This window comes from Juglans regia, chromosome 1, assembly GCF_001411555.2.
Source record: "Juglans regia cultivar Chandler chromosome 1, Walnut 2.0, whole genome shotgun sequence".
In the NCBI taxonomy this organism is placed as follows: domain Eukaryota; kingdom Viridiplantae; phylum Streptophyta; class Magnoliopsida; order Fagales; family Juglandaceae; genus Juglans; species Juglans regia.
The window spans coordinates 5,531,489-5,558,674 of NC_049901.1; the positions used below are offsets into that span (position 1 = coordinate 5,531,489).

General features: G+C 35.6%; 2 protein-coding genes across 3 annotated transcripts; one reads left to right on the forward strand and one right to left on the reverse strand.

The window, feature by feature from the left end:
- The first annotated feature begins 4,878 nt into the window (after nt 1-4,878).
- LOC108988107 (heavy metal-associated isoprenylated plant protein 21-like) lies at nt 4,879-6,693 on the forward strand. Its single transcript, XM_018961227.2, has 3 exons — nt 4,879-4,967; nt 5,066-5,141; nt 6,279-6,693. The coding sequence occupies exons 1-3, from the start codon at nt 4,896-4,898 to the stop codon at nt 6,590-6,592; spliced, it is 462 nt and encodes a 153-aa protein (XP_018816772.1). The 5' UTR covers nt 4,879-4,895; the 3' UTR covers nt 6,593-6,693.
- A 2,047-nt stretch (nt 6,694-8,740) lies between these two features.
- Nucleotides 8,741-25,375, reverse strand: LOC108988106 (pyridoxal kinase-like). 2 transcript variants are annotated; one of them, XM_018961225.2, is made up of 13 exons: nt 25,294-25,375; nt 25,076-25,178; nt 23,831-23,924; nt 23,579-23,683; nt 22,297-22,380; nt 21,603-21,676; nt 20,973-21,037; nt 20,195-20,258; nt 19,042-19,107; nt 18,354-18,410; nt 10,425-10,469; nt 10,275-10,328; nt 8,741-9,108 (listed from the first exon to the last, which is right to left on the reverse strand). In XM_018961225.2, the coding sequence occupies exons 1-13, from the start codon at nt 25,371-25,373 to the stop codon at nt 8,968-8,970; spliced, it is 1,032 nt and encodes a 343-aa protein (XP_018816770.1). In that variant the 5' UTR covers nt 25,374-25,375; the 3' UTR covers nt 8,741-8,967. The 2 variants fall into 2 exon arrangements, with proteins under 2 accessions (XP_018816770.1, XP_018816771.1); XM_018961226.2 differs by having other exon boundaries at nt 9,091-9,108; nt 10,412-10,469.
- Nucleotides 25,376-27,186: the final 1,811 nt, after the last annotated feature.

The following is a 27,186-nucleotide window of genomic DNA, read 5'->3' on the forward strand; positions in this document are numbered from 1 at the left end:
TAATCCGGGCGAATAACCGGATTGTAACCGGATATCCGGATTAAAACCGGATCCGGGTTATAACCGGATAAATCCGGTTTTATTTTATTTTTATTTTTTTTTTACAAAGACTTTAAAACTTAAAGGCAAAAGTTTTTGTAGCACTTTTTTTTTTTTTTAAATTATGATATGCTTAAATTGTCCAGATTTTTTTTAAAAAATAATTTAAACACTTTTAAAAAGATTTTTATAAAAAGAAATAAATTAAAGAACAAAATAAATAAAAATGCAAATTAAATAATATTATTGTTACATCACAATGCAAAACATAAATTTACAAAAAACAAAATAAATAATAATACATCACAACTAATTAACTAATACATAAATTTACAAAGAACAAAAGAAATAATCACAACTAATTAAACTAAAACATAAATACTAATTAAACTAAAATATAAATTTATGAAGAACAAAAGAAATAATAATACATCACAACTAATTAAACTAAAACATAAATTTACAAAAATTAAAATGCATTAGTCTTCACATCTTGAATCTGGAATTGGGGGGAAACATTGATTTCGTTCACCTTGATCTGGTGATGCCATTTTGGGAAATTTTCTATTGGACTGAGTCTCCATAAGCTGCCAACAACATCAATGACAACAGATAAATGAAAACTATAATGATTTGAAACAATAAGTCAAAAAGAACAAAAGACTAAAACTTGAAACAAAACCTCACAAAGACACTATCTAGAACAGATATAAAAAATGGAAAATCATAACACTAGAAAAACATGCAAGGTGGTACCAGCTTCTGCTCCAAAACGCCAAACTTTTGAGTTTGTCCTGCATTAAAAGCCTTCAGCTCTTGCACCTCTCAAATTAACTACATGAACACCTAAGAATATATCAGAAACCAGACTCAACAACAACAGAGATGCCATGATCAGAATTTATAAATGTAGACAACTGAAATACTCGAGTACCTGGGTTATGGTGGACTGACACTCAAATGATGAATGAGGATTCCCTTCTTTCTTCTCTTCCAATTGAATACCATTCATGAAGGCAACATCTTCCATATAACGTGATAGCCAAAAAAATTATTGTGCATGGGTTAGTATAATTAATGGGTCTGACACAATTGGAAAGAGTTTGTTAATGATTAGTGTCACTGAAAAAGCTTCCCAACTCCCTTCTTTTCCTTCAACTCTCATGTGTCTATTTGCAACCATGTGACCGGCAACCCAATTTGAGTCAATACAACAGCTAAATGAGTACGACTACATATTAAAATATCTCCTTAGAGAAGGAAAATGCCCAGTTGTAAATTGACCCAGTGTTTAAAGCTTCTTCATTACCTGGAGTTTCAATGCAGCAGAAGCTTTTTAGAGTGTACTAAAGAATATAAGAGAGAAACTCAAACATTACAGCATTACCTCTATGGAAAATGTAAACACGCCAACTACCATAGTTGTAAGATTAAGCACAACATTTGTTATGGTATTCAATTATGTTAAACAGATCAAATTCAAGCGAACTTGAAATCAACATCCCAGAAACAATTGAAATTTGTTGACAGATCCAACTTCACTGCTTCATTTGGGTACTAATCCTGGTAATCTTTCTACAGTTTTTTTTTTTTTTTTTTTTTTTTAATTTAAGCCTAAACTGGATGAAACCACTGGTGAAGGGTGGTGGCCTTAATCGGACCACTTCAACACCTAGGACATCCTTCCCGCTAAGTGTTCCAGTGTTTGTTTTAATATAACCTTATTTTCATGCTTCAAGAAAAACACATTTGACACTGGGTGTCCAGGAACCGCGTAACAAAAAAAAAAACAGTGATTGAAACTAAATCTCATGTCAAAAACAGAGCAAAGGAAAAATAATAAGATATCGAAATAAGCTTACAGAGCAAAGGAAAAATAATATAAACCAAACAAATTTGAGTTTTTTCTGAGAAAAATCTAAGAAAAATCCTTAAATACAAATAAAGGTACCGTAAGAGTTTAGAGAGAGAAAGAGCCTTCAATGGTAGTCTCTGCATATTTCACCCAGATGCGCAAATCACTTCGAAGCTTGGAGAAGACGAGAAAGCTGCAAACCCTAAGCGATAGAAAAGGCAGATTCGAGACCGAGAGATAAAGTGGATTCGAGACCGAGAGAGAAGGAGGATTCGAGAAGACGAGAAAGCAAACCTAAGCGATTCGAGAAAACTCAGAAAACTCTAAGCGATTCTAGAATTTCGACTGAAGACGAGACGAGAAAGGGCGGTTTTTTTCATTTTAAAGGACCCGATTACGGATAACCGGGTCACATATCCAGATCCGGTTACGGATCAAGAATTTTTTAATCGCCCGGGTGTAATCCGGGCAGATAACTGCCCGGATGCACCTGGATTTCCGGGTTTCAGACCGGATCCAGAAAAAAAGGGGTCCGGTTGAACACCCTTAGCAGTACGTACATGTTTTTGTTCCCAGTTTCTTATATTGCTAAATCACAACATCAGTGATATGATTGATAATATACAAAGTCAATTGTCAAAGGACCAAGTGTTCGATGTCCGAATAGGTAACATAACAAGAAAAAGAAAAGAAAAGAAAGCGAAAGAAAAGATTGAAGAATCGTATTGGCCAGTGGCCATAGATGCAATCATGCAACTATCTATCTGTAAGCTTAAAAACAAAAAAAATCACCGCAGAAGCTGATACATGTTCGTTTTCTATTGGAACTGCAACTAGCTGATGTGATGAATGAAACTGCACCGAATGAATCTGGTGCATGGAAAGTAAAAAGAGAGAAGCAAAATTGCAGGCTTCGATGGCTAAATTAAAGATTCGTAAATTCTGCCAAGTAAATGGCTGAAGAATTACGTCGGACGCTACCAATTGAGCCCACCACATATTCCATAAAAACTAAAAGAAATCATGTCTTCAAGACTTCAACCCTCCTCGCTTTTCTCATAAATCAACGATCACAACTTTTTTTTTAATGCCTCTTTAAGCATCAATTAGTTCATTAACTATGACTGATGCCAGATTCTTTGTCGAACATCAGAAATTATTATCTGGCAGAACTACTTTAATTATTTATAGACTATATATATATATATATATAGTTGTTAATGTTACAGTAACATCATGATTTGGTTTTTCCAGTATTCTGCATTGCTTAATCGATGAAAGTTGTCAGTTCTGGTCTAATTCGTGGGGTTGATCCAACTTTTATATGTATGTATATATATATAAGTGGGAATGGATTCCGCGTTTATGGCACAAAAGCATCAAATTCCGGAAATAAACCATCTAATCTTACTTCGCTAGTAGCCGTTGGTGAAGTAGTTGAAATCATTCAACGAGACCTCTTTCTTTTCTTTTCTTTTTTTTATTTTATAGTAATAGTGCAAAGCATAACGTGAATAATAATCTTAAGGGTTATGCTACTTATTATCTTACACCACACATTATTCATAATTTTTTTATTTCTGTTAAATTAATCGAGTTATTCTACTTATCATCCATACACCACATTCTTATTGTAAAAAGAAAAATAAAGATTATGTTACGTGTGACATGTAGAATGTTAAGTAAAATTATTCTAATCTTAATCCATACATATTTATGCTTGATATTGGATTTGACTTAATAAAGAATTAATTAATTAGATTAAAAGGGGTTAAAGTTCCATTGACAGCAAAAAAGTTTTGCAGTATAAAGTCAACAAAGAAGTCTGAAAAATTGAATGGTAGCTCATGATTTTAGAAGATTCTCTTTTGGGAATTTAAGGGACATCACTGAAAAGAGGTTCTTCCAATCTTCTGACTTCTGAAGATGGTGCGGCTACTCAATCCCATGTTTTTGTCTCCTTAAATTATCACTAGTGTAATTTTTTTTTTAAAATATTTTTTAAACATTCTTAACGATAAAAAAAAATACAAATTCAATAAATAAAAAAATAACCAAAAAAAAAAAAAAAACGAAAACCCTTCAATTGGGTTGAAAGGCAATGATTCATCATGCACAACAATTTTTATTTGGAATAAAAGCCAAAGAAAGAATGGAATAACACAGTACTTTTTGATAATACCCAATAGATGTGAGTATCGCATTATATCTTAAACTAATACAAGGAAAATTAATTTACTTTGATATCTTCCAAGATTTTGTGAAAATAATAGACCATATATGCATGTTCCCTTAACATCGGTACTTATAAATGAATATATAATCAACACTAATTTCATTTTGATGCATATATATATATATATATATATTAATGTATATTAAGATACAATTATCTTATCTACTAATTAGCTTCGAGTATTAATTGTCACGTTAGCGTGATCACTGTGATGAGTGTATATATAATACCTTTTGGTATTTCTGAATATTATTATTTTAGATGCATAAAAATACTATTTTCTTTTAATTATTTGAAGCAACAATAATGCATATAGAGTAGTACTACATATACTTATAATTTTACACAGAAAACTTATTTTGTCAGTTTTATTTTAAAATTTAAATTTCATAATTTATAGTATATTAATAATTAAAATGTAAAAAAATAATTTTTTTTATAAGTTTTTCTCAAGTAAAATTAACATTTTTCAATGATATGGTATAATATAGTACATATGATCACACCTCGAAGGGTGTTAACGTAATTTCGGAGTACTAATAAAATGAGTGAAAAGAAAATTCAGACTCTAAACCGAACAAAAATGAAAGTACACGTATACATACATATGGTACGTACGGCTGTTTTGTAGATCGTCTTTTTAAATCCAGCGTGCTGCTGCTTCTCTTATATAAATACCGACTCTTCGCAGTGCATCACATACCTCTCTCTCTCTCTCTCTCTCTCTCTCTCATATTTGCTTAATTTCTTCAAAAGCGAAGGAACATGGGTGCTCTTGATTACCTTTCCAACTTCTGCACTGTCACTAGCACAGGGAGCAAGCGCAAAACAATGCAGGTACTCAATACCACCAACGAATTTTCCTTTACTCTGCGTTATTTTCTTATGTTGTCCTCATGTTCTTTGAAGTTAAAGATGGTTTGTCTTTTTTGCAGACAGTTGAGATTAAAGTCAAAATGGACTGTGATGGCTGTGAAAGGAGAGTTAAAAATGCTGTTACCTCCATGAAAGGTTATATTGTGTAGCTCTCTCTCTCTCTCTCTCTCTGCGTGCGTGTTTTTATTGTTTCCGTCTTTTAATGAAGCTCTGTTCTATTCCAGAATTGCAATTCCGTGACAAATCAGAGAAGCAACGGTAAAAATTAAAATAAACTGTTGTAGCATCATTTATAAGAAAAAACAAAAGTATGTTTTAGATTGACAATAAGGGAATTAAACAGATGAATCTGTCGTGACCCTTAAGAAAAGCAATCATGACCTTTAAATTTTAGGAACATTTTTTTTTTTCTATTTTTCTCGTGAGCTAGGACAGCTGATAGTTAAGTGGAAGATAGCCAGAAGATACGTTGCAACTGAAAATACAAGAGTACGTAAATAGACAGATTTTCAATATCTTTTTATTTCCGCTCCTCAACAAATCAAAATACATGAATTCAAACAATAAAATTGAGATACCATGCTGTCACCGCTGTCAGAGTTGAAGAGGAAGGCCACATTCTCCCCATATATTTCTCTGTCTTCGACTAGATTTTTCAAAGTTTTAGAGAACAGTTTGATTTCGTGGTCGTTTTCGGCCATCTGGGTAGAAATAGATTTCTGTGGAAATCTCTAGGTAGGTGGAATATTAGGAGCTTTAGCTTTCAGGGTTTCTTGACCTGGAAGCAAGTTTACGTCCTTCTCTGCCTTCCTCTGTCTTGTTGCAGCCTGCAGGTCCATTCTCGTTGCAACTGTCCAGACATTAACTCGCACACTCTAATTACTTTCTACTTTCTAGATTGATTATCTTTACATTTTCTCACTTTAAGCTGGGGCTGAAAAAAGATGGGAAAAAGTGGCATAATATGTGCAATGATTTGAGCTTCAATATGGCTGGCCTATGGATAAAATGAACTTGTATAATAATATAGAGAAATGATAGTGGACACTATTCTTTTTCAAAATGATTGTACGGCACTGTAGTCCACGACTTTATCTAGCATTACTCAATAATATAACTGTTTAATTTGAACGAAAAACAAAGGTAAATTAACAGACCAACTACCCATATAATTATAAATCATGTGCATTTGTTAATCATTTTCTTTTAATTTTCTGGTAAATTTATTTAGTACTCATAGTCATAGCTTTTTCCTCTCCAAAATGCATTTAGGTGTAAAATCTGTGGAGGTGAACCGAAAGCAACAACGTGTAACAGTCAGTGGTTATGTTGAACCAAATAAAGTCTTGAAAAGGGTAAAGATCAGTATTGGCAAGAGAGCTGAATTCTGGCCTTACATTCCTCAGCATCTAGTACACTATCCTTTTGCGTCAGGAGCCTACGACAAAAGGGCACCCTCCGGCTACGTTAAAAACGTTAATGTTCAAGCTTTTCCGGCCTCCTCGAACAATGCAGCAGCTCATGATCAGGAGAACATGGTCTCACTTTTCAGTGATGATAATGTGAACGCTTGTTCCATCATGTAAGGCATTAATTTTACAAGTAATTACTGAAAGTTAACGAATTTTAAGTACGGCGTAATGGTTCTTCTAGGAAAGAACCTTAAAAAGTACTAGTACTTACGAGATAGCAACAAAATATATGAGTTTTGTATTCTGTGCCTGCAGTTATAATTTGCAATATTTATATATTTTAGTATTAAGAATCGTAGCAACATCATTAAGTAGGGTCCACAACAAAGTAGCGCTGTAGCCCCTACCTTTAGATTTTGTTGGCCTTGCATGCATGTGACATGCAAAATCCATTCTCCGCGATCGAGCTCATGATGAAAGTGGCTAGCTAGAAACGACTATATATATATATATATATCTCTCAAGCATGTTATGAGGTTATTATGTGTCATCAATCGACCGTCCAAACAGTCTAAGATTCTCGTTGCCTACCACCAAAATATTCATGAATACTTTCAGGTAATGTAATATTAGCTGTTGTCATATATACATATATAGTGGAATATTTAAAAGCGATATTCCAAGAGCTCCCAGGACATATATATATATATATATATATATATATATATATATATATACTCATGAAGCAGGACTCATTATTTAAGCTGAATCACTTCAGGGCGAGGGGCGATTATAATTAATGTTAGAATCTGAACATTATACGCAGAGTACGTACGTACGTACACGTTGAATTAAGTTGCTTGATGATCATGTACAAAATTTACTGAAGAATATCCTAATACCTTGACGAGGAGGCGAGGCCGGGAAGGGATGCAGAGATCAGAGATCAGTATGGTGAAGATCATGAGATCACAGATACATTAATTTATCCGATTAAGGCCAAAGGAATGAGAATTGATTACCAGATAGCGCAAGCACCACGTACGTACCCAGCTTGGTTAATTATAAAAGAAACCTGATCTACTAAATGTGTGGCCTTTTAAAGCCCTTTTTCACTTTTTCAGCACTCAGTACTGATGCTTATAATTTGATTATAAAAAGAACTAACCCACTACACAAACATGCAATTTTTGGTTGGAATTAGCGTTTGAATTTCATTTATATTATATAAAGAAGGTAGCGTTTTACGTCCTCGATCGGGGATTTTAACGGTAGAAGATCAGAATAATTGTTAGCTAATTAACATGATCAATATATAACGCCAGATCGGTCCAATGTGGGGCCGGAATTTCTTTGACCAGAAGTGAACATAGTTTAGATGGTTCTCGTCTTTTGCAAGCAAAAGATGATTAGAAGATCTCTAATGGGGTAGAATCGTAGATAGAATACAAGATGATTAGACGATCAATTGCTTCCCATCAACATAATTCCACGATGCTGTGACTGCACAGCGCGGACCCAACTATAGGTACGGGGGCGGTAAAAAATTCTTTAAAAAAAAAACGGTTTTTTTCTTTTCTTTTATATATTCTTTATTTTTAAATTTGTTTTTATTATTTCCCCAAGTTTTGTCTAAAATTAAAATATACGGTTCCGCCGTGGTGAGAGATGCCATTAATTCTGGCGGCCATTTGACTCTCTTGCTTGGTTAATCAGGCTTCAGCACACCGCAGTACTATTCAGATTCTATCATTTCTGGGTGGATCACCCTCACTTTCTGACTTTGGTTGATGAGGTTTGGAGAAGCATGAGAGGGGCCTGTTCTGTTGCTGTACGGTTTGGTCATCCATGCTCATGCGGGTTAGGTCGGTTCAGACCAAAATATTAAACGGTTTGGTCAGATTGCAGCCCTACCTCTCAGTGCAATCAATTACTAATTTTTTTTTTTTTTTTTTTTATATAAATCTCATATTTTATTTTATTTTTTTAATTTTTTTTTGTATATGTTCCATATAAGCCTTTCTGGCCCACCAGAGGTGCCACGTCCTGAAAGAGGAATTAAGCCCTCATTATTATTATTATTATTATTATAAATATTTTCATTTCACCATGTTGGTAAAGTGAAAGACATCATCTTTATGCTGAAGAGAATGCCAACTGAACTGAAGTGAAGAAAACACCTACAGGCTACATGGCATGCACCGGTTCCTTAAATGTAATTTGAATTAAGTTTGGAGCACGTGTGAGGCGTGATGATAGTGTGGTTATATACATGAACTAGTACTAGTAGTCATGCCTTACTCCTGTAAAGACAGCAAAACAGAATATCGAAGCAAAAAATAACTTAATCAAAAGAACCGACCCTCAGTCGTCCCAATTTGTCTATCTAGTCCAAGCAAAATTTGAGGTTTTTTATACAGTTCTTCGACAATTAAGAGCAATATAAACCTTTTGTCTATGGAAAAGAACAATAGGGAAAGAAACCACGTTTTCTTTTTATAACCTATGCCACGAGCATCTGGTAATTTGTACTTGATAAGCTAAAGAATTTATTTGTATTTTTCAGATTTGAATTTAACTTGTGGATTGCGAATATCTTCCTGGCTTTGAATCAGACGAATCTCCAAACTGCTTGACTGGGGATCGTGTCCGGCACTTCTATAATCATTCAGTGTTCTCTGCAGAAGTGCCTGCAAGGATAGAAAGAACTTCAACGATCTACTAACCATAGTTCAAAGATGAGGATCCAATTGCAAAGTGCAACTCTAGGTTTTGGTTTTTAATAATCTCAAAAGTAAAGGTTCCTGCAACAATCTGTAAGTTCCTTGAAAGACCAAATTGATGCATCCAAGATTGATTTTTAAATTGATTTTGATGGTCAAACAAGTCAAAGCATGGAGAATATTAGATTATATTTTGCTTCATTCTGATTTCTGATAGCATTCAAATCCCCAGCAACCAACCAAGGGCTACCCTCAACAATAGTAGCATGGCATCCAATGTCAAGCCAAAGAAGGCTTAGTCGAGTATAAACCTCGGTATTCTGATCCCGGTACTGCTGTAACACACTGGTTTGAAGTCAACCCAAAATGCTCTGTGCTTGAGTGATGTCAACTCAAGTTGGTTAGATATGAAGTCATGGCTTCTTAATTGGAACTAAGGAGGCTTAGTTGAGTTGAGGGCAAATCCATATGAATAACCCCATAACAGTTTACTTAGGTCGTGTGGGTTTAATTCAAAATTCTTATTGAAACACAAGTATAGAAAATACAAAAACAGTTTGCTTAAGTCGTCACAAATAGCAAATTCAATAGCCAAGTTAACTAAATACTAGAGAGAAGTTCACTCTCTTCCCTAGCTTTTCCTCATTGCCTCCATTCTCTCCATGGCTCATTAAAGGTTCAGCTTCATGAAAGCATCTTGACTTGAATACATCCCAAAGCAGCATAAACAGTAAACTTGAAGCTATTAAATCCATTACAGCTTCTTGCCATAAGCCTCTAAATATTCATCCCCTTTAAAATAAATTCTACTAGGCAACTTCATGCATATTCACAAAGCACCATTAAAACAACGTATTCTTAGTTTTTTGCTTAAATTTGTCTCATCCACTCCTCTCCTTCAAATAAATTGGCCAAAAAATTGTATACAATAAATAGAATAATATCTCAGAATGAGATAACAATAAAGACCTAAACTGATAACTCATAGTGTCAGATAGAATGTGTCAACCAATTTGAGGCCTCTATATACATATAACTGTCGAAGTTGAAGTCACTTAAGAAGCAAAGAGAACAGAAGGGCTTTTATAATTCTAGCAACTTGTAATGAACTGAAAGAACAGCAAAAAGAGTACCTGCAAACTTGATACTGCAAGCTCTGCTGCCTTGTCAAGGTTGTCAGGATATTTCTAAAATTCACAAAGAACAATTATTATTACCAAAAAAATGTTATTTGCAAGAACTCACTATATAGCTTAAGCTTGAATACAACTTAGACGCATTACATTGCTCCAACCAAGTAGAAGAGCAGTCATAAGATCTCCTGTTCCCTGCAAGCAAGTACACATATATTGTGAATTCAGAGCATTTTATAAGGTTGTATTTGTTGCATCCAATACACAGATAAGGATGCAAGGAAAAAGTCTTGAGCCATTTTTTCTAAAACTAGCAAGAACTAAAATACTTTGGATCCTGATTCAATCATAGAGCATAAGTGAAAGCAACTAAAATTTGTTTACAACATGCTGAAGAGAACTGCCAAAAAATTTGGACTGCAAATGGCTCTTGAAATGCTAAAGAATTATCGGAATAAAAAGTCTTCCTCCCCGGAAAGTGAAGTGTATAGTCAAGGAGACAGAAATGATTAACTCTCTTCTGGTAATACTATAGTGAGAGATGTGTAAGAGATTTGATTATGTAATGAACATGGAAAGGACGTTAGAAGGCTTACAGGGAGTGGTAAGGTACTTACTCTAAGTAACTTTTTTTATAGTACAAGGTACTTGCTAAATATGAGAGTTCTGAATAACATTTATTGCAAATACAATAATTTAAAAAAAAAAACTGATAATCGAGAAAACAAAAAGAAAATTCAGAGGCCCAAGTTTCACAGTATGCATACAAAACACCACATCTCAAACAAAGATAACACTAGAACTAAGAGCAACCAATAGAAATTGAATTAATCTTGGATGGACTGGTAAATAAGCAAAGCAAGTTAAGAAGCCATATTAGGTTTGTGAAGAGGACTCCCGAAGCATTCAAAATATATAATGTTCCTTTCGGTCCATCCCAAATAGTAGTTTTGAATGGTTTTGCAAGGAACTCTATTGCTTTCTTCCATCTAGTAATCAAAGTGTATTAATAAAAGAATAGGCAAAGCCATGTGTAGTACAAAGAATGCCCTAACTACGTAGGGACATTAGATACAAGGAAATCACTGAAGTCTTGTCCATTAAAATTAACGGAAGAGGCCCAAGTACAAATGGTTCTAAAAAAGAAAGCAATAAGTTCCTCCATCGATCTCTCTTTGTCCTCAAACGTCCGTTCATTGCGCTCCTGCCATACACACCACATGATGCAAATAGGAATCATCTTCCATACAGCCTTGATCTGTTGATTTCCTCTTAGATCTGTCCAGCTAGCCAAAACCGCCACTACTGACTCGGGCATTACCCAACCCAATTCTAGTCTACTAAATACCACGTTCCACAACCCTCGAGCTACTTCACAGAGTAGTAGAAGATGATCCACAGATTCACCCCCATTCCTACACATGCAACACCAATCTACGATGATCACCCTTCGTTTTCTCAAATTATCCATTGTGAGGATCTTATCCAAGGAAGCTGTCCACACAAAAAATGATGCTTTGAGAGGCGCCTTATGTCTCCAAATTATTTTCCAAGGAAACTGAATAGGGAGCTCATGTGAAAGGGATTTATAGAACGAGCAAACCGAGAACGCACCACCCGAAGGTATCCACTACAATGAGTCGGCATGCTGGTTATTTGGTCTGAGAGAATACAAAAGTCTGAAAAAGGCTGCAAAGCTGTCCACTTCCCAATCATTCGATGCAGGGCTAAAATTGATGTTCCACTGGATTTGTTCCCCTACTAACACCATGACATCCGCCACTGAAACATATGTATCATTTGCAACCCTAAAGAGATCAGGAAAAAAATCCTTTAGAGTACCATTACCACACCAAGCATCATACTAGAATTTGATCCTGGCCCCATCTCCTAAGCATAATCGTGAGTGACGAGAGAAGTCCCCCCATCCTCTTCTTATATGTTTCCACAACCCCACTCCTTATGCCCCTCTCACTTCACTGGTGCACCATCCCCACCATAAACCACCGTATTTGCTCTCAATCACCAACTTCCATAGGGCTTCTGGTTCTTTATGGTATCTCCACAACCATTTATCAAATAGCGCCCAATTAAAAATTCTCAGATTTCAAATGCCTAAACCACCATTAGGGAGAGGACAACAAACCTTCTCCCACTTGACTAGGTGGAATTTAAATTCCTCACCTATTCCACCCCACAAGAAGTCCAGCTGTAATTTCTCAATACGTAGCGCCACGCTTGCTGGAATGGGGAACAAGGACATGAAATAGGTCAGTAGATTAGATGATGTACTCTTTATCAGGATAATCCTACCACCTTTTGACAGGTACATTCTCTTCCAACCTGCTAAACGACGCTCTTCTATCTCAATGATTGTATCCCATATAGAAACCGCTCTCTAGGCAGCCCCCAACGGAAGGCCAAGATATGTCATAGGGAGTGAGGCAATCTTACACCCCAGAGTGTTAGCCAACTATCTGATATGCTGGACACCTCCAATAGCCACTATCTCTGATTTGTCTAAGTTCACTTTCAACCCCAAGGCCGCTTCCAAACAAAGTAAGAGAGCCTTCAATACTCACACCTGATTATTGTATGCCTCACAAAATATAAAAGTATCATCTGCAAACAATAAATGAGAAATATTAATAAATCCCACTCCAGAGGATCCGATCAAGTAACCAGTCACCTGCCCATTGGAGACCAGGTTTGTGGTCATTCTGCTCAAAGCCTCCATCACAATAACAAAGAGTAAAGGGGACAACAGATTTCTTTGTCTTAGAACTCATGAGCTATTGAAATAACATGTTGGACTACCATTTATCAGGACTAAAAATTTCACCATAGATATACACCAACAGATCCAAGATCGCCATTTCTCTCCAAAACCACACCTCCCAAGAAGGTCAAGAAGGAAATCCCAATTAACATGATCATATGCTTTCTCCATGTCCAAATTACAAATAATCCCTACATTGCCAGCTTTCAATTTACTATCCAGACATTCATTTGCAATGAGAACCGCATCTAAGATCTGTCTATCTTTTACAAAAGCATTTTAGGGCTTTGAAATTATCTTCCTCACTACCTCACTAAGGCAATTTGCAAGTACTTTAGAAAGAATCTTGTATACCCCATTTACTAGACTAATGGATCGGAACTCCCTAATCTCCTCAGCCCCAACCTTCTTTGGTATCAAAGCAAGAAAAATGGCATTTAGGTTTTTCTCGAAAACTGAATGGAAGTCCTGGAACACCTTCATGAGATCATCCTTCAATACATCCCAATATGTTTGAAAGAAACCCATAGAAAATCCATCAGGACCCAGAGCCTTGTCTTTAGTTATTTTCCTCACCACATCGAACACCTCAACCTCCTCGAAAGGCCTCTCCAAACGGCTACCATCCATGGGCCCAATAGAATCAAAGATCAACCCATCAGGCTTAGGTCGCCAAACCTCCTACTTAGTTAGTAGCTGCTTGTAAAAACCAACCACATGATTATTAATCATTTGCTCATCCTTACATATAGCCCCATCAATTTTCAGCATCTCAATATTATTGGATCTCCTGTGAGAGTTGGCTACCCCGTGAAAAAACTTAGTGCTTCGGTCTCCTTCCTTCAACTATAATACTCTAGACTTTTGCCGCCACGAAATCTCTTCTAGTAGAATGATCCTCTCAAGATTTGCAACCAGCACTAGCTTTTGGGCTAATTCCTCCTGTGTTAAGGTCCTAGATTCTTGTAACCTTTCTAGCTCATGTATTTCCCTTATCTTACTATCCTTGTGTTCCCTAATGTTGCCTAAAGACTGTAAATTCCAAAACTTCAAATCTTGTTTTAAAGCTTTCAATTTACCCGCAAACGTGAAGCTAGGAGTACCCTATATCTGATAAGATGACCACCACAATCTGACCTTATCCACAAAACCTTCTGATTTCAGCTATATATTTTCGAACTTGAAATACCGACGTCTTCTTTGAATCCCCCCACAATCCAACATAATAAGGTCTGAACACAAACGAGGCAATCTCTTTTACCAAACCTCCGGATAATGGATTTCCCACTCTGGGGAAATTAGGAATCAATCTATTCAAGACCACGTCTGATTATTCGCCCACGTGCGTGTACCCCCCGCCATTGGTAGATCCACTAAATTCAACTCAAAAATCATTCCGAGAAATTTGACATTACTGGTCACATTCTTCTATTGCCCTAGCTCTCACTAGGAAATTTGATTATGCTAAAATCTCCTCCAATGCACCATGGGAGATCCCACACAGTGTGAACTCCAACTAGTTCATCCCACAATAATCTACGATCGGTGTCTATATTAGGACCATACACACCTGCAAAGGCCCACAAATAACCATTTGACACACTCCTAAAAGAGCATGCGGTACCGTAAATAACCCTATGAACTCCTCCCTTTTCTCCACCACCCGTTGGTCCCACATCACCACAACACCTCCTGAGGCAACATCAGCTGCCATTATACCCAATCCACATGAATGCAACTCCATATACTTCTTAAAATTTTAGTAGTAATTACTTTTAGCTTCGTCTCCTATAAACAAACAATGTCCGCCTTCCACCCTCACAGTAAATTTCTTATTTGAAGACGCTTACTGGCCTCATTTAGTCCGCGGACATTCCATGAGACAATTTTTGGTTTTATTTGGGATAAGCCAGTCCCTTCCCCTTAGACCTATCCCTACTAGAACTACCTTCAGAGTTTATGGACCAGGTTAGCCTCCTAAGTTCACGTTGTCTCTTGGAGACAGCTTTTCTTTGTTGTTGGTGCCCATCTTCAATGGCAGTGAGTAGCACCATGAATTACTCCTCATATCTCTCATATTTCAAACCCACCAAGTCCTGTATATCCTTCATTGTGTTAAACACCCAATCTGAGACACTTGACTGGTCTGGAAACAAACAATTCAAAGGGATAGGATTATGAGTTCTAAACTCAAACTGTTCCTCCATAATCTCTTCCCCGAGTACAAATCCCACTTCCCCTCCCAGGTTCTCTTCGTCTGAGAGAGAGCTCTTCACTGGTTGAGTCCTCTGCTCCCATTTTATTGCTAACTCCCACCACAACAATGTGAGTGTGCAAACCAAAGGGGCTCCTTGCCGGACCGTTATCTCCACCCTCACACCCCAACAATATATTATGCCCACTCCCCAGAGGAAGAAAGTCACACGACAGCTCCAAATGCCTCACCGAATCTTTATCTCCACCCTCACAACCCGTCGACAAATTCTGCCCATCCCCCAGAAGAGAAATGTCTCACGGCAGTGATTCAACGTAACTAAGCGACTCAGAAGGCCTCGCCGAACCCTCATCTTCACCCCCACACTTCGTCGGCATTTTCTGGCCATTCCCCGAACCGACATCTCCACCCCCACATCTCGGTTGTGGTGGAAAATCCTCCACCAACTCTATCGGCTTCTCCTGTAGTACCAGCCCAATCTTCGGCATGTCCACTACCCTCTAGTGGCGTTGTGGCAACAACTGCGGCAGTGAGGGCCTCGACACTGCTCTTGCCCGAGCCCTCCACTTATTGGGCTTAAACCCATGCCTTTCAAAATGGCCAGTTGGGTGACCATTCTTAAACCCATCAAAGTTACAGGTTTATGCATGACTAAAGACCCCCAAAACTCACCACTTTCCCCCCTACACGCACCGTTTCATCACTTTCCTTAAACACCCCGACACTCCTCACCACTTTAGCCATCTCCCTCTGCAGATACCTCAATTGCGCCTGCACCTCCCTCACCATGCAGTACACATCTCTACCATAATCTCGCTCCCGAGAGAAAGCGTGAGGGGCTCAATGCATGTCGCCCTCAAAGTGCCCCCTACCAATACCTTCACAACTAGTACTGCCCCCACCAGCCCCAGTTCTCGGGATGCCGTGACTTACTGCCAGAGATAGAGCTTCTTTGTATGACTTTGAACCCACCTCAGTTTCTTTCCATGGCTTCCGCTGCAAACCACCCTCAAACCCTACGTTGTTTCTGTCCACCAGGGTAGCCTCCAATAACACCTCCTTCATTCTTCTCCATCCCCTTGCCCCCTCTCCTTCAGGAATAATAATACAACTTTGGCGATTCCCTTCACCGTAAATTGCCACTTCCAAGAATCAACCCCAGTTATTCGAGCATCGCTGAGCTATGACACTCTGGTGGCCTTCCCTTGTTGACGTATAAAAGTCCCTCATTTAGCTTATCGCGCAATCTTCCAGAGCTCTTCCAAGCCATTTTGAAGTGCCCAGCTCCAGTAACAGCTCCTGCTTGAACCTCCTAACTCTCTCAAAAGATTCGAATCAGTCGACCTTCTCTCACCACTGTGAAGAGCTTTGATTCAATCACAAGCCCCCTTGCAAATCCCATCTAAACCACCATCAACGTAAACACAGCACCTAACTAACCACCATCTCATGTAGTATCTACAAATGGTTTTTGCGAGAAGTTCTATTGTCTCCTCCACAAATGGCCGACTTCCTTCTTCAATAATTTTTGTCCTTAAAGGAGACATTCTCATTGGCCATTCTTCCTCTTTTTATCTTTGAGGTACCTTTATTGCATTAAAAATCAAGTACAAAAGGTACTGGAATATTAGACTTTTATGGGTAAAATGAGCAACTGCATAAATGTGATTTATCCACCACATGATCAGATCCCACCATTTGCAAGTTGTAACCAGGGAGCAAAACAAGAGCACCTAAGAACCATTAAGAACATCAACTAACTAAAATTTTACCCTCTCTATTTCATAATGTCAGGTATGCACTTCCGATATAAGTTTTTTAAAGTTTAAAACTTCTTCACAATATAAATTACCATATTTCTTATCAAAATAGTTTTACGTTCCTCCTTTCCTATTTGTAAATGAGGCCATCCATTTTTCCTAGTATTATGCACACCAACAAGAAGCCCTCCATATGTATCTGAATGATCGAGTCAAAGTAATTTAAAATTTTTTTTTTATAGGTTCAAAGTAATTTAAACATGAAAAGAAAGAAAGAATAAATGAAGATTAAAAACAGCTATAACTGAGCTTTCTCCTATTTTCTACTAGAAGAATGTTGTCCCTTTTTTTTTTATTAGCACCGGGTGTCCAGGAACAGCGTCCCAATTAATGCAGGGAGTGCATAGGCCTTCAGCAAGGAGTTTCCTGCAAGTGCACCTCGGGTAATTCAAGGAGAAAATCCTCCAATCCAATGGCCTCTAGAGATTGTTTGCACCCAAGGGGATTTGAACCTTAGACCTGGGGGGAGCATACCCCCAAGCCCAAGGCCTTTACCACTTGAGCCAAACCCTAGACCTTTAGATTAAGACAAGTTAAAGTTGTGTTTGGCTAGTGAGGTATTCTCAGGTATCCTGTGAATAGTAATGAAAAAGTAATGATAGAATATTGAATAGTAGTGAAAAGTGATAAGATAATGAATAGTAGTGAGGTATTATGAGAATATAACCCAAACTAGGCCTTAATCTTCATTTTTTTGCCATATATAAATTGATTTTATCATGAAAGCTAAAGCTAAAAAATGAAAGCATTCACTGTACAAAGGACTATTTCTTATTTTTTTTTATTACAGTATTTCACTTTCTGTGACATATTATTGTTAGAAGAACAAAAGATTCATTGAATGAGAACAAGGCCATTCTAAGAGTGTTACAAGGTCTATGTATCTTCCTTCATCACATTGTTTTGGCAAAATATGATAGTTCTTGAGCAGTCTTGATGGATTTGTTCATATAGACAGCAGTACTTTTTTCATGATTATGAGACTAATGCAGATACAAATAACATGATTGGAAAGCCGTGCATAAACGAAAACAAGTTCCCAGGTGTCTTTGCATTTCAAGATCTCATTACATATAACATTCCCTAGACGTGCTACTTTAATATTTCTCAGTCCTAGACTGGAAGAAGGAAATTGTCCAATTCTCATCACCTTGTTAAAAGCTTCATGCTAAAAAAGCAACTTTAAGTCACAAATCAGTCTTAGTACCAGAACAGAATCATGAAAGCTTTGCAGATGATACTAATCATGGTGATGAATTACATACCGTAAAATATGTGGGAATTTTGGGAATAACGATCTTAAATTGCTCAGGAGATTGATCCTGTCACAATTGAGAGTTTAGCACAAGCAGATTTTAATCATAAATCAATCAGCACGACTACTTTTTTCTACCACTATGAACCTATACTCAAAATGCTAGTGAAAAAAATTAAATAGAGCTTAACAAGGACAAACGAACCGAAAACTAAGAGATACATTTTCTAGTCTTATAACTCAAGATATCAAATTAAACATATCATTAATGATCCTTAATCAATGTTTGTAAAGACTAACTTCTTGGAATGGGTTAACTTCATATGTATGAGACAGGAAATGGTTTCACAAATGCATATTTATGAAAAATAAGTATTGAGAGAGAGAGAGATAGCAGTATAAATTTCTGGACAAACACCAAAAGAGATGCCGTATATCTCAACAATTGACTCCCAAATTGAACACAAGAGATGAGGATCTGAAGAAACAACCACAATGTAATCCTAAGTTTGGAAGTCCCTAATTTCATAAAATCTAATTGCTTCTAGCATTTTTGTGTAACAGTAGATTACTTTCTAACTTTAACATTTGCCACCATGTTAAAAGTTCCTTTTCATACTTCAGATACCAGAATGACCAAGTCTAAGCCAAAGTTAACATCTCAACCTCAATCATCTATAATACAAAAGGTTATTTACCTTTTCCTTCTGATGACTGCCAATAAGAAGAAGATTGCCTTCTATATTTATGCTTGTAATCACAACCTGTGATTGATAAGAACATACATCACATTTAACAATTCAGAGACAGAGATGTTAAAGTAATATACATGAAGTTCATGGACAAGTTACTTGCATATATAAATTGTTTGAATAGTATTTGATGGAATGGAACCTTAAGCTATACAATAGCTTAACTGACATGAAAAATTGATGCCTCCAATGAAAACATTGTAGAATCTAGACAGAGAATCTGGACTATATCCCAGACGTCAAAGAAGACCACTCACAGCACTTAAGTAATGGAAATAGCTGTCTCCATCATATCATACTTGGTTGATTTAACTAGGTTTCATCAAACGTAAATTTCACGACTCAGAACGCACTAGCTACATCTACAAAAGTATAATAGATGCTCAAGATTGCATAAATTAATTCCAAAGAACCAGAAGCACGCAACTGAACAGGTACTAGACATTTGGCGAGGTTGCTATTATCATAATGTCAAAAAACAAAAAAACAACACAGTTCTGCGTCAGGTACTCCATCCATCAATAGGAAGTACCCACATATTGGGAGATGGGAAGAAGCAATTGGGCCAGTTCATCCATTAAACTCACCTGTGGTTCTTTCCATGAGAACTAATTTCATTTCATCAGAGGAAACAGGTGCACTTGATGCCCATCTAAGAAAGAGTGCTATGGCATATATCTATAAATGTTCATTTAACTGAAGCATGCTGTAGATTTTAGCAATCAAGACTACATCTATCAGTCGTTTTCTTAGCAATGACCCATGTTCATCTCAGGGCACGCTTGTTTAAGAGTTGAACTGATCCATACAAAAATCAGTTTTGTGCCAATGTCTACCACATGCATTGATTTTGACATATATACTCTGATGTCACCAAAATTACAATTATGTTTTGATAAACAAATAAAATATAAAATAAACCACAAAAGAATGGCACAACCCTAGCACACAAAGTATACAAGGTACTCCAAAATCACTACTCCAAATAACAAGACAAATGGAAGTTTAGAACCAAGAACAGAACAAGAAGCTTGCATATTCAAATAGGCATAAGCATCTCAGGGCTTCAAAGGTTCAGCTTATGATGAAATAACAAAACCTTTGATGGCCCGGCAGCATGAAGGATGTTGCAAGCTTCCCGGCCATCTCTTTCAGAGCCAATCCTGTAACAAGTATATCGTACCATTAGGCACAAGAGCCACAGGCAAAAGAAGTAAATGTGGATATAAAGATGCAACCTTAGCGCATAGGTACAACTGAAAAGTGTTTATTAGCTTTAAATTCAATTCTTCTAATTTTTTATCAGTAAATAAAAAGTATATTGATGAGGAAAATAGGCATAGCCCAAGTACACGTGACCTATACAAGATTAACACCTATCCCTTGTATATTTATTTGAAATGTATGCATATAAGAAAGATACAAACAAGGCGGGAGTTAGAAGGATAAGGCATCCTTCTGATAGAAAATGTGAGTGAATAGCAAAGCAAGTGCAAAATAGAACCTATGCTCAAATAACAATGCAAGGAACTTATACATCCCTCCCATTACTAGTTGAAACAGTAATCTCCTTGTAAGATCATATGAATTAGTTACACCTTAACTGAGAACTGTAATTCATAACATCAATATAATTAAAATCCAGTTTATTCAAAAGTCAAATATGTAGGAAAGCCGGATAATTTCCTGTGTAATATAATCACAAAGAGAGTAACAGCTTAAGTCATAACACTTCATACTCCAATTTATTACTTTTACTCTTCTTTCTTTCTTTACTGTTTTATATGTTAGGCTGATGAACTACATCTAGACATATCCAGAGTTAAAAGACTCAATTAAGTAAGCTTCACCAACCTTATTGAGGTATTAGTAACTACCTGAAACCAGTCAACTGTTCTGCTTCAAACTGGTTGGGCGTCAACATTGAAGCCACTGGGACAACCTAATCATACAGAGCATTACCAAAATGTAACCATCATATCCAATTCAGTCTCCCTTATGACATTTACAATAAGAAACAATTACATAAATAGACAACCATTCATGACTAAGTGACTACTCTGGTTGTTTAATATTTAGGATCCAAGTAATCCAAATGTCAAACATACAGTTTGAGATACCACTCTGACATAGTCATTAACGCCGGAAAGCAGTCAAGAACATCCCAACATTTCAAATTCACAGTCAGTTTTTCTACACCCTGTGGCCAATTTAAGTTTCTGAGTTTCGTTTTCAAGACATCCCAAAATACATCATTTTTCTAATGGTAGAAGTTCTTATTTCTTTAGTACTATAGCATTCTAACCTTTCTAAAAAAGCATGCAAAATTCTTATTGAAAGGCATCACCGATAATAAAATATAGGACATTTTGGGAAGGTCATTTAGTTCTTTATTAATATTCTTTTCATTTCAAATCAAGATATGAAAGTTAGGATAAAGACATTTTATTAAAAGGATATGATTTGATAAAGGAAAAAACCACTAAAACTTTAACAGGATTGGTCACCTTTTCGCGATATACTGATACTAGCTCTAGAGGGACATAGAGCTTTCCTTCATCACCCATCACTGGATCACATACTAGACAAGAAAAAGCCAAATTTTAATGAGACATGGAAACACATTTTTTTCCCTTCAAGAACAAAACATACTGGCAAATTCTGGATATATTATTAGCTAGAGTCAATGGTTTCTCCTCTTGAATATGCTGTTAATGCCTATCACCTCTTCTGGTGGCTTTCGACGCTCTTTAAAGTGAGCATCCTTGAACATTAAAGCCAATATAACCTGTATATCTGCCTAGTCAAAAACTGAATTCCAAGCTAATCATAATTGTAAGCTGCAGCAGCATCAACAACAACAGATTCTGGCAGCGTCTCATCCATATTATTTTGTGCCAGAAACAAAACCAAGATCTATTTTTTCCATCATATTTTGACCCCAAAAATATTGGTTTTCTTATGGCCTAAATAAATCAAATCTGTCAACTCTACATATATGGCTATACAGCTGGAGATGGTATTTCAATTATGAACTTTGCTCAACAAGTTATAAGCCTTGACAAACCACTTTTATCTAGTCCCCAGTATCTACATTAATATTTTCAGAGCAATAGTACAAGGATTAACATTGTTTGATATCGCGAAAACTTCTAAAACAATCAGTACACCAGACATTCCATTTTAAAGTAATCTACTCACCATATGTAAGTTCCGGGTTTATGGAACGAAGCTTATTAACAACTTCCAACACAGTGTTCAAAAAAGAAACCGAACCAATATAACCTGAAAATTAAATGATCAGACTTAAAACAACGTACAATGAAAAGAAAAACTTCCTAATAAAGAAAAAATCAAGAATCAAAAAAGATTCAGGGCAAAATTTCAGATACAAAGTCTAAAGTGACTTTTGAGGAGTAAAATTGACAATAAAGAAAAATGTTGCACTCCTTCCCCAGGTAAAATTTATAAAACACATAACAATCAAGTAAAAAATATGAAACGGACAAGCAAGTCATAGTATTTCATAGTGGTCTTTTTTGGGCGATACAGACCTCCATAGAAATATGTGGTGCAATGTTTTTAATTTTTTTGTACATAAAACAAAAAATTAATTACAAAGCACAAAAATGGGGAGAAGCCTAGTGAAAACGAAGTATAGAGGTCTACTAGAGAGAGGAAAAAAAGAAGAAGAAGAAGAAGAAGAAGAAAGAAAAAGACCTAAATTTAAAAGAACGCGAGATTTTAATGGAGTTTATTGGACAATATCTTATATATGTCAAAGTTGATAAGGTAACTTAAGGGTGGGAATATAATGATATTATAATAGAGTGGCACTCCAATGTGGTCCACTATGATACACCGGATTGTATTTGGCATATACTAGGTAAAACTAGATTTGGAAAATATATGGAAAATTACCTCAAAGTAGTTATGTTCCTTCTTCCAAAAAGTTTAACAACTAGACTCAAACTCTATTAGGGATTTGATTGATGGGGATCCTAATTATGTGCCAACACTTCTTCATGTCTCAAATTCTACAATGCTGGTTAGGTGGGGCAACATATAGCAGTATCAAACTATGTCTTGATCTAACACATCAAATTGATTCTGAGGCTGTAAAGCATCAATCGGAAATCAGTGTTACAAACTATGGGGAGTACGAACCATATGCATCTGTCAAGCATGTTTCCCCAGTCAAGATGTATTTTTTTTTTAGAAGTACTTCCTTGGTCAAAACTTAATTCCTGTCTATAAACTACAGGAACCAGATCCGGTTTCTTCTTCTCATAAAAAAGTGGACAGAAGATTCTCCTATCTCAGAAAGACTGATCCCATTCCCCCACCCCCAAAAGAAAACAAATTATGTCACTTAATTCATCCAGAGAGCAATACACAGGTACCATGGCACACACGACAAATTATCCAGAGAGCAATACACAAGTTTTATTGTACCATGTCACATAAAACTTGGCTGGCATACCTGTTAATAAATGAGTGTAGTACAATAAATCATTTGCTCCAAGGCCTTCTATCAAGTCCCATAGCTGTTGTCCATTCAAAACTTGGCCCTTAAAAGTTGGGTATCCTACAAAAATTTAAGGTAAAATTAAACCATGTCCCCACCTTCACTGTGCAATGCCTGGACCTATACCAATTGATAGATGACTTCGCACCATATATCAGGCCTCGCAATTTCTGAGACTGTTTGAATGAAGTAATAGTAGCAGCTTGCCTGTGTGGTTTGAGAATTGCACTGAATTAATTGGATCCACATCATAGCCTAATAGTTGGAGAGGGAAGACAGCTGATTTATTTCCAACATATCCCTGAAGAAAGAGTAAGGAAGTACTGTTAAGGCCTGCATTGATAAAGAAATAAAGAAGAGATCTGAGCATTTTGTGTTTGCTTCAGTTGCCGATTACAGTCACCTTTGCCACTGTGATTGTCCTAAAACAAAGTATGTAACGGAAGATTGCAGATCCACACAAGCGCTTGAGTGAGTGCTACAATTGGACCCCGCATTGTATTTTTGTTTTAATTTTTCATTCGTCCATAACTCCAATTAGTTATTTTGTTCGCACAATGGCATCGTAGATTCAGACATGTTATGTTCGCTACTTCAATGGATAGGGCAAACAAGTGATTCCATGGCCCTCACATTACTGCAGACCAGACAAATACATAACCACGACAAGGAAGGAATATACCGGCAATTGGCTATTTATATCCACAATTAAGTGGTCTAAATCTGTACAACATTTAAATGTGTCAATAATCCTGATGTTTTTGGGACTCTCAATGGTGACACAAATATATGACTCCAAGTCTCCAATAAGTGTGGGAAACAAACTTAGCGAACCGACCGTTATAGAAGAAAATTTCCATTTCTCTTACCCACTTGACAATAATAGGTTAGTAAGAATTACTGAAAAAAGGAAAGAAAGAGAAAGGCAAGGCTTTTTATCAATCTTTTAAAATGCCATTTCTTTCGAATTCTGTCTCATGATTTGAGACCTACAAAACTTCGAACACGCTTCTTACTTTTTTAATTTTTATGCCATAATCAACCAAAATTTTCTACTTGCAGTGGCAAAGTAAAGCACATTTCTCACGCTTCACATAAATTCATAACCGTGCTTGACATAATCGCCCAAATAAGCTTCATTTCTATTTCTAATTTCTCGGTCACACAAATATCAACCAAAAAATTAACGAACCAATATCGAAACTAACTGAGATTACATTCATGCATTAACTTTAATGATAGAAAAAGGAAGAAAAGCTTTTTGAAAAAAAAAACAACGTAGCAAACAAACTGTGTTGATCAAGCCAAGTTAGCCAACAAATCCACGCAAAAAGGTCATCTTTGCCCTTCATTGGGAAAAAAAGGACCTCAAGTTTGTTTCGCCTTTTGCTTCCTTAATTCTCAGCAACCATACAGAGGGTCAATATTGGAAAAAAGGAGGGGCGGCAGTACCTGAACTGTGTGAGATTGAATACTGAGAACTCGACCGGTCTCGGAGGGCAAAGCCAAGGAAAGTATCGGAGGTGCCATTTCTGGACTCCTTGAGCTCCTGGACCTTCGATTCCAATCAAAACAGTAATGGAAGAGAGAACCACGTGTTAATAAATAAATAATAATCGGGAAAGAAAATCAAAGATAAGAGGATGAATTAATCGGGAAAGAGATTGTACCGGAAAATGTGAGTATCTCGGGAAATACCAAACTGAGGATGGCCTTCGAGCAGAGACTTCAACTTCAACTTCAACAGCATGGATGGGGATTACCAAAACTTGAGCTTGACTATCGTGTTTCTGGCATTTAAATTGAAAATTAAGAAAATGACGTGGATCATGTGTGCGCCATTTCTGCCTTCGTGAAACGTGCGCTTTTCGGTAAACTTGTGCTTGCTAGGCGAATCTGATTCCCAGCGTCTCACGTTGCTGGCTTTAGTTGACCAAATTGATCAAAGATACCATTTTATTATGAAAAATTTTATTTAGAGTCTTTAAGTAGAGATTGTATGTATATGCACATTATTAAATAAGAAAAAATATTATTTTAAGAAAGATAATTTTGTAATTTTAAAAAATTTTAAAGTTAAAATAGCCTAAATTTACATTGCAGTCTCTAAATAGGGACTATATCTAGCATTGCTCTTTTATTATTAATGCTTTAAAGATAAATAATATTTATACAAGTTTTTTTTATTCATTTTTATACAAAAATAATTAAATTTAAAATTTACATTAAAAAATTATTTTTTTAAAAAATATACGAGACTTGTATATCCTAAAACTATATCTGGCATTACTATTACTTTAAATTAAAACTATTTATAAAATAATTAAATGATAACAGCATCAATATTTTATAAAAAAAATATTATTTTATTAAAAAATGAATTGGAAAATTTTTAATTCTTCATTAATTCCGAATTAGATTGATCAAATATATTATTAGCATTAAGCATATATTTACGGATTGATTAATTTTTTTCTAATCAAGATTTATTACTCTCTAATCATCATGTGTAGGTTAATTTATTATTTAATTGGTATATCTTTTATTTGAGGTAATAAAAATGAAGATGAGGCTGTAAATTCGAATATCTACTTATTCAATAATTAATTATGATATTTGGTGGGGAAGCTTTTAATCATGTGTGTTTGAATGTAGTTTTTAAAATAATTATTACGTGTTTATTTCATTCAGGTGAACTTTATTAAAATATAACCCTTTGAAGCCTATGTGTGTTTTGAGAAGTTTAATTGTATTTTTTAGTTTTGGTTGTGAATATCCATTATGGAATTGATTTTTTTTTTTTTATCGAATTTACTTGCAAATATGTATAGTTTATATAATATCTATTTATTATATAAACTATTATATTTATCTGTTCAAAAACAATATATATAATATCTATTTATAAGATACGGAATTTGATTAATCAAGTCTGATTAAATAATTGAGTCAATTCAATTATTTTTCTTTTAATTAAACAAATCAAAATTTAAAATATTCATCAATTAAACAAGTGATGACTCGAGTTGTCATTCAATTGTTTAAATGCTCAGTGTTAACCATGTAGTTGGGTATACTTAACTCATCACGATTGCTTTATTACCTCACCGCGATTCAAAATTTATCACCTCTTACGACTTTTTGTTAAAATTATATCACGTTAGTGCATTCATATTCGCTTGATCAAATGAAAAAATTAGTTAAAATTTATATAATTGAAATAAAAAATATCTCATATTAGATTGGTCAAATTTAAAATAAGATGGACTTCTGGTTGGTCAAAAATGGAGAGCCACAATTGATTCGTCAAATATTAAAATATTAATTTCTCACTCCAAGTAAAAATACTATTTGATTTGTAATTAAGAAATTTAGATATAATTTTATATGAGCTTAATCAAATATTTTTTATTATTAACATTAAATGACTTTGGAAAATATGATTTTTTTAATATTAATTTAATTATAATATAATTATTATTAATATTAAATTGGTAGAATTATAAAATGTGATACAAATAAATTAAATAAAAAATTATTAATTTAATAATATTTTTTTATTA

Excerpts from the sequence above, each read along its gene's own strand:
- LOC108988107 (XM_018961227.2), top strand. The coding sequence starts at position 4,896 with ATGGGTGCTCTTGATTACCTTTCCAACTTCTGCACTGTCACTAGCACA. Across the intron at positions 4,968-5,065 it reads GCAAGCGCAAAACAATGCAG|ACAGTTGAGATTAAAGTCAA; the intron begins GTACTCAATACC and ends TCTTTTTTGCAG. Across the intron at positions 5,142-6,278 it reads TGCTGTTACCTCCATGAAAG|GTGTAAAATCTGTGGAGGTG; the intron begins GTTATATTGTGT and ends AAATGCATTTAG.
- LOC108988106 (XM_018961225.2), bottom strand. The coding sequence starts at position 25,373 with ATGCTGTTGAAGTTGAAGTTGAAGTCTCTGCTCGAAGGCCATCCTCAG. Across the intron at positions 25,179-25,293 it reads CGAGATACTCACATTTTCCG|GTCCAGGAGCTCAAGGAGTC; the intron begins GTACAATCTCTT and ends TTGGAATCGAAG. Across the intron at positions 22,381-23,578 it reads CTACACTCATTTATTAACAG|GTTATATTGGTTCGGTTTCT; the intron begins GTATGCCAGCCA and ends TTTAATTTTCAG.